Genomic DNA, 7,042 nt, shown 5'->3' with positions numbered 1-7,042 from the left:
TGTTATATGAACCGGAAATATCAATATGTCTTGAGCATCAGATTTCTATGTACCGCACATACCATACAGTGCAGTATTATACATACTGCTTCACGCAAGACGACATTGTAGGCCTACGTGTCAGCGTTTTAGGCTACATCTTATCGTAAGTTATACAAACACGAGATTATACATGTTACTGCATAGATACCTGAATGTATTCGTTATCAGTAGTGACCTTGTTTTCAGATCTTTAGATCAGTCCTGGCAAGGTTGGCTTTTACTGTAGCCGAACTTTTGTAAACGTATACTGAGCCCGTTGGCCTGTTGAAATGTTCAAGATGTGGTTCAGTAAGGATTCCTCGCCCGGTGTTACCCGGAAACTGAGGGTGTTTACTGTGGATACGTTCACTGTGAAGCCGTTCAGGGGTAACCCCGCAGCAGTTTGCCTGGATCTGCCACATGAGGTAAGATTAACACTTCCTCTTACCTCATCTGGTATAGAATAGTAACACACTTGCAAGAAACCTGTACGTAAATGTGTACGGCAATAATTAAAGTGAACATAAAGTCAGCCGCTAAATATGAGTTAATTAATAAAGTAGTATTCCAGAAATGTTCCAAAAATATTTTTAAAATTCTACAACACTTATCAACAAAATAAATAGCAAACAATCGTCAGTCCCTAGCCACTCATTTGGTGACGCCATTTAGCTATCTAAGGTGACGTCACAAGGCTTAGGAGCTCTCCCCTACCATCGGTATTAAACAATGTGGCAATGAGAAAATACGCCTGGTACCGAACCAAAGATTATCAGTTCTGTTCCGTGATCAAAGGGCCGATGTTTCTTTTAGTTTGGCGCTCGGTCAGGGCGATGTTCGTCGAAACAAGCGTCGTGTTTTAGCAGTTCGACTCGTCCTCGTCTTGCATGGCGGTAAGCATGGCTATTCCGACATCAGAGAATTCACCGAACATAGCAGGACCTCCTGATTGATAACTGACTCCTTCATTCAGATTTTGGGAAGATATTTTCGTAATAAATCTGACTTTGCTAAGCAAAGTCAGAATATTTTTCTTCAAGCAGTGACTCTCTCGAAGCGTTTTTCTTCCTGGCTCACCCTGACAAATTAGCTGCAGTCTCTAGCCCAACATGTACGCACTGTGACACGGGCAGTCGTTCTCAGTTGCCTGCTCATTCATTTTGTGGTCCAAAATGTTCCGTTTAACACTTAAACTAACCGCAAAATTCAATGCATCGATATCTCTCTATCCACTATAAGAAACCCTACTGAAATATTTACATGTTTTTTTTCTGTGATAACTCTGTCCTATATCATTTTTTCTATGTATATATAGTTGCACACTTTATGTTCACTTTAATGTGTCATTTACCTTCATAGTTCGTTTGAAATGTGGTTTTGGGAATTGATCTGTTCATTCGGATCACTGATTTGGTTTTCACGTGTGTGGCGCCCATGTCTACGGCATACGTGTCTGTAATATACACATATCTGCGACATATGTATTTGTGGTGGATGCATGTTTCTATGACGTACGTACTTGTGGTGTATGTGTTGTGATGTACGTGTTGTGATGTACGTGTTGTTATGTACGTGTTGCGCACGTGCGTGTGATGTATGTATTTGTGATGTACGTGTTGTGATCTACGTTCGTGTAAGATACTTATCTGTGATGTACGTGTTGCGATGTACGCACGTGTGATGTACATACTTGTGATGTACGTATCTGTGATGTACGTACCAATGGTGTATAGTTTACAAGCACGATCTACGTAGCCTATCCATGGTATCCATGTATATGATCTATACGTGTAAGTGATAATATCTATATATAATCTACTTGTAGATGATGTAGGCAGGCCCTATATCTACGATGAACACATCCATGGTGCAATATAATAAATAAATAAATATTTTAGTAGTTACTTTAAAAGTTACTCATTTCTCATATTGTAGCGTCACAAAAAACGGTACTGGCACAAATTTAATATTTGTGGACACGGTATATAGTTTTATGGATTTGAGATCTGTTTCATTCTTCCCAGCTAGGCTTTTGAAGTAATTCTGAACTCAAATTACCTCGTTATGTGTAAGTAGTAAAGATCACAATGTCGCAATTAACACAAATGGGACCGTTAGAACAGCATCAGAGCCAGTGTGAAATCACGCCGACTCGAGTCGGCCATGCTCGGCATTGTTCTGGAATCAGAGAAACATTCACGATATGTGGATTATACTACAAAACTTGTATGGTCAGTCGATCCCAAGGCTAGACCTCATACATGTTGTTTTTTCTTGCAGGGTTTAACGGATGAATTATATCAAAAAATCGCTGCTGAGATGAATTTACCGATGACGGCTTTCGTGAACACCGTCAATAAAGACGACAACTTGGCATCAGGTGAGGAGGTAAAATCTTTCATAAATCCTTTTTATCAGAAAACAAGCCTAAAATCAGTCTAAAAGATAACTGGCTGAGCTATTGTACACATAGAGTATGGGTAAGGAATAATACTACCAATATATCATTGCACGAGAATTTCGTTTTATGCGGTGTGTCTGGTAACAGAAAATGTGTAAGTACACCCTAGATTTCTCGAAGACAGATGGTAGATATGTAGGGATTTGGTTATATTTGTATAAATTGACGGTATGGTTAAACTGCACGACTAGATGAATATGCAGAAAGGAATCATGAATGCATGGGTGGTCACATTACGATCCGTAAACTGGACATGTAGTGAAGAATGTCGAGATTTTGTGCAGAACTATGGCGTCTACAGTATTTTAACGTGACCACATGATACAGTTGAAATATGTGGTATTTAGACAATGATGTACGATCAACGAAACTCTTGTTAGTGACTTCCACGCGAAAGATTGTTCTGTAAAACAAGAGTGCATCTGGCGGGAGTCGATCAGAATACATACATCGCCTTGAAATACCTCTTATTTGCTGTTACATGTTGAAATTTAATACCTCTTATTTGCTGTTACATGTTGAACTTTTTAAAAATTCAATTACCAATCTGTTCGCTGCGTGATAGATAAAACATGAGGTACCTGAGCTTTCAAAATACCACCACATTATCATGCCTATTTAATATCCGTCTTCAGTTATTCCATCGAACGCCTTCACTATAAGTTTCCTCAGTTTTACAATAAGTATAATTCTCTTGTAATATGGACAATGCGTCCAGAATCTCTGGCAGTCTGTTTTATTAGTGTGTCAAATTCCACTTAACCGGGACTAGCGGCAATACATTTATCGTGTTGAATTAGCCAGCGGCAATACATTTATCGTGTTGAATTAGCCAGCGGCAATACATATATCGTGTTGAATTAGATAGCCACGTTTAATGCTTGAAGAGTTGCAATCAAACATATTTTATTTACAAGTTGCGTAATTTCATACTTTATATAATTTCTTAGTTCTTTGGTAGTTTGTGTTATACGTCGTTTTGGGGATGGGCCTTGCGATTATTGATCTGGAACGTCCTTATTGGTTGACGGCTGATATACCAGTGTCCGTTTCGACGCATAGATTCAGTGTAACAGTTTTACCGGTTGGCGACCTGAATTGTGATTTGGACACTTCGCTTACCATAGAAAATGTGTTAAAATAGACAGTACCTATATCAGAAAAAAAAGCTTGTAATTTTATGTTTGTGATATTTGAAGGTGCAAGTTTGGCACAACGAAGTACCACTTCTCTAAACTATTATACACATACTATACAGCGAACAGGTTCAAACTGCGGTGGTTCACTCCCAAGACAGAGTGGAAACTTTGTGGTCACGCAACATTGGCGTCAGCGTTTGTTCTCTTCACCTCTTTAAGTAAGTAACATCATGCACTACCTAAACCATTACCAGACCAGGATTAATTCTCACAGCAGCAAATGTAGCTGACTTCTGATAATGTCTTTATTCTAAATGTTAAATATTATTCCCTCTGGCAGCACCCTCTTAGCGTTTGCTATATGCGTCATTCAAACAGTAAAACTGATGAAAAACAGCTGTGTGATGACATTCAGAGCTAACACTCACCATGATTAATAATCATCTTCAGAGTTTTTTCTGTGTTGCTAACATCACGTTTTATTCTCTTCTACGAGTGCCGCCATTATGGTATGGAATGACTTCAATTCTAATCAATAATATAGCAAACCAAACTAGAGCAGTGACGACAGGCATAGGCATTTCGTGCGAAAGGGTATGCGTTCGATCAACACGGCCTGTTCCAGAGGATGAACTTGTCATGATTTCCAACATGGGTGTTGCAGATAACTCCAGTGATGAGCTCGTCTTTGAGACACCTGGCGGGGAACTTTCTGTCTGTAAACAAGGGGAGCTACTGGCTATGAATTTTCCCACAGCCGAGACTCTACCTCAGGTTATAAACTTTCGTTGTTCGCCCCACAGATTAATCCAACTTATGCTCTCTCTCCTAATTTTAATTGCCGGGTGTTTAATGCCAAACTCAGGAGTGTTTTCACTTATGCGAAAGCGGCCAAGGTCAACGAACCAGATAAATTAATGGTACGGGTGACAATACACACATTATAAACTTGGTCCAAACACGGCTTACATGTCCCCTTAGCACCTTATGCGTGATTTCTCTACATCTGCTTTCATCTAAGGTATTGCTCCGTGTCAGTTTTGGTCATTGGCTGTCTTCTGCTGTTTCAGCAATGGGGTGATTTTGAGAAGTTTCTGAAGGTATGTCTAGTATGATAATGAAACTGCCTCTTGAACGCTCAATACGTGCTTACTCTACCCTTGTTGATTTTTGTGGAACATTAAGTACATTCACTTCTCTGTTTCATTCAGTATTTTTTCTAAATATACTAAACATCGTAGAAAAAGTGTCAAACAAGTTAGAAAACGACGACTTTCAAATCATTTTAGTGTGTCATCAGCCAAAGAGCTATGCTGAGCATTTGGGCTTCATAACGAATTCAAGATTACAAATCTCTACGATCGTTCAGCTGTTTAAAAAACACACTGATTTTACCATCGACTTTTGCCAGTTTGAGTCCTGTGGACCTTACGCTCATACACGTCTGCGCATTAACTTGTGAGAGCCTTCCTGCTATACACAGCACTTTCTCTGGTGCCTACTGCAGGTGCTCTTCCCAGACATTAACATCGTGGATTCCATACATCTGTGTGATCCACTTGGTTTCTTGGTGATTCGGCTCAAAGACAAGTGGAACAGGTTTGTATTTTTCTCACACACGCCACATTAGTTCATGGGAAACATCCTGGTGATCACAAACGGTATTGAGTTGACGTAACAAGAAATATAAACCAAAAAAACATAATATGGAGTTCCTATCTAAAGCACCTTTTTTCATGTCGAGAACCTGCTGGTATAGAGACGAAGATCCAAGTAATCGTTGATAGCTTTTATTTGTAAACTATCGAAGAAGTAAAACAAAAATTCCTGCATTGAATAGTCAGCATTAGATTTCTGACATTGGAAATATCAGACTAAAATGACTTCTTTTTAGAGAAAAATTTGAAACATGGATTCCGAACGCAGAGAAACTTCCGTCGGTTGATTCTTCAGGACGGGTGAAAATGGTTATAGTGACTACCAGGGGGAGGTCTGAGGCTGGATTCACTAATATAGCGGGTGAACAATATGATTTTGTATCTCGCATTTTCACGCCATGGACAGGATTACCCGAGGATCCAGTGACAGGTAAACAAAACTGTGTTGCAATAGGATGTATTCCGTGTTGATTGGATATGTGTGGAATTACTGAAGCAGCAGTCTATCATTGGCGTTAATTTTCTACATGTTATATCCCAAGTGAATGTATAAATGTATATGTACATATGTGAATGTATATCCCAACAGTTGTATAAACGTCAATCTTAATCCCAGTATAGACTGAACGGCTGTACGTTGGAAGATCTGGCATCAACCTGCGGATGGTCGTAGGTTTCTCCCAGGTTCTGCCTGGATTCGTCCCCTCAGAATGCTGGCCGCCGTCGTATATAAGTGAAATATTCTTGGGTGGGGCGTAAAATATCAATCAAATAAATAATAAATAAATATACTAGACTTAACAAAAATGACGTGTTAGGGGTAGTCGACATCTGGGCTACAGCACACCAATCAAAGACTTTATGTTTATATCCAAACGTTAATATGGAGACGTGCTTTTGTCTGTCTGATTCATATTACGTTACCCAGGTTAGTATCATTTCACAGCTGTAGCATCATGACCACAACGAACCGCCATTTACTCAGAATGATTCACATGAAACTCCTGATATTTTACAATCCTTCTTTTACATGCTTGAAGGCTCTGCCCACACCGTGTTGGCCAAATTCTGGGGCGACATACTTGGAAAGACTAGTCTTTATGGTATGTCTTTTATTTTTAAATCATCTTCCTTCTTTTGTCCCTGTTGGTCAGTCTTATTTCCCCTTCCTTCAACGAGAAACCGCACTTGAGAGTGTTTATGTATATAAACTGCATAAAGACCATTAAATAATTAAAATTAATGTCATTTCAGCCCGGCAGTGCTCCCAGCGTCCAGGTGATCTGTGGCTAGAGGTCAGGGGTGAGAGGACAGACATCAAAGGTCAATCTGTGCTCGTGATGGAATCTCACATGAACATACTTGTATAAAAAGAGCCTCGATATTCAAAATAAATATCTGGTTCGTGACGATTATGCCCGCTGATTACACTTAGTGGCCTTTGTGTTTGTTGTCTGCTAAATTCTGAAAGTGAAAATAAAGTATACTGTATAGTCTGCCGCTTTTAACCCTTATGCAACATACCATTTGTATTTGTATAATTATGACATCACGCGAGACAATGAAGCCTTGGTCTAGAAAACAACCTGATGGAGATTAAAATATTTTTTGCAATAATCTGTGAATGTCCAAGATATGGCTCGAGTTGAGATTGTGGTGATACGTGTCACTGAAGAAAGGCAGTCTGTAACTATGAGCAAGATAGCTAAATCATATCGACGACAAGTGAAAAGGTATATACTATAATTGCTCTTTCCGACACT

At 39.3% G+C, this 7,042-nt stretch overlaps 1 protein-coding gene across 2 annotated transcripts; it reads left to right on the top strand.

Annotated features, from left to right (window-relative positions):
* Positions 1-204: 204 nt before the first annotated feature.
* Positions 205-6,697, top strand: LOC135461616 (phenazine biosynthesis-like domain-containing protein). Of its 2 annotated transcripts, XM_064738792.1 has the most exons (9): positions 205-446; positions 2,302-2,401; positions 3,741-3,839; positions 4,286-4,395; positions 4,692-4,721; positions 5,129-5,220; positions 5,516-5,709; positions 6,320-6,382; positions 6,534-6,697. In XM_064738792.1, the coding sequence occupies exons 1-9, from the start codon at positions 312-314 to the stop codon at positions 6,647-6,649; spliced, it is 939 nt and encodes a 312-aa protein (XP_064594862.1). In that variant the 5' UTR covers positions 205-311; the 3' UTR covers positions 6,650-6,697. The 2 variants fall into 2 exon arrangements, with proteins under 2 accessions (XP_064594862.1, XP_064594863.1); XM_064738793.1 differs by lacking the exon at positions 6,320-6,382.
* The last annotated feature ends 345 nt before the right edge of the window (positions 6,698-7,042 follow it).

This window comes from Liolophura sinensis, chromosome 1 (genome assembly GCF_032854445.1).
Source record: "Liolophura sinensis isolate JHLJ2023 chromosome 1, CUHK_Ljap_v2, whole genome shotgun sequence".
NCBI classification, from domain to species: domain Eukaryota; kingdom Metazoa; phylum Mollusca; class Polyplacophora; order Chitonida; family Chitonidae; genus Liolophura; species Liolophura sinensis.
The sequence above is the reverse complement of the archived record's forward strand: the minus strand, read 5'-3'. Positions and strand labels throughout refer to the sequence as shown.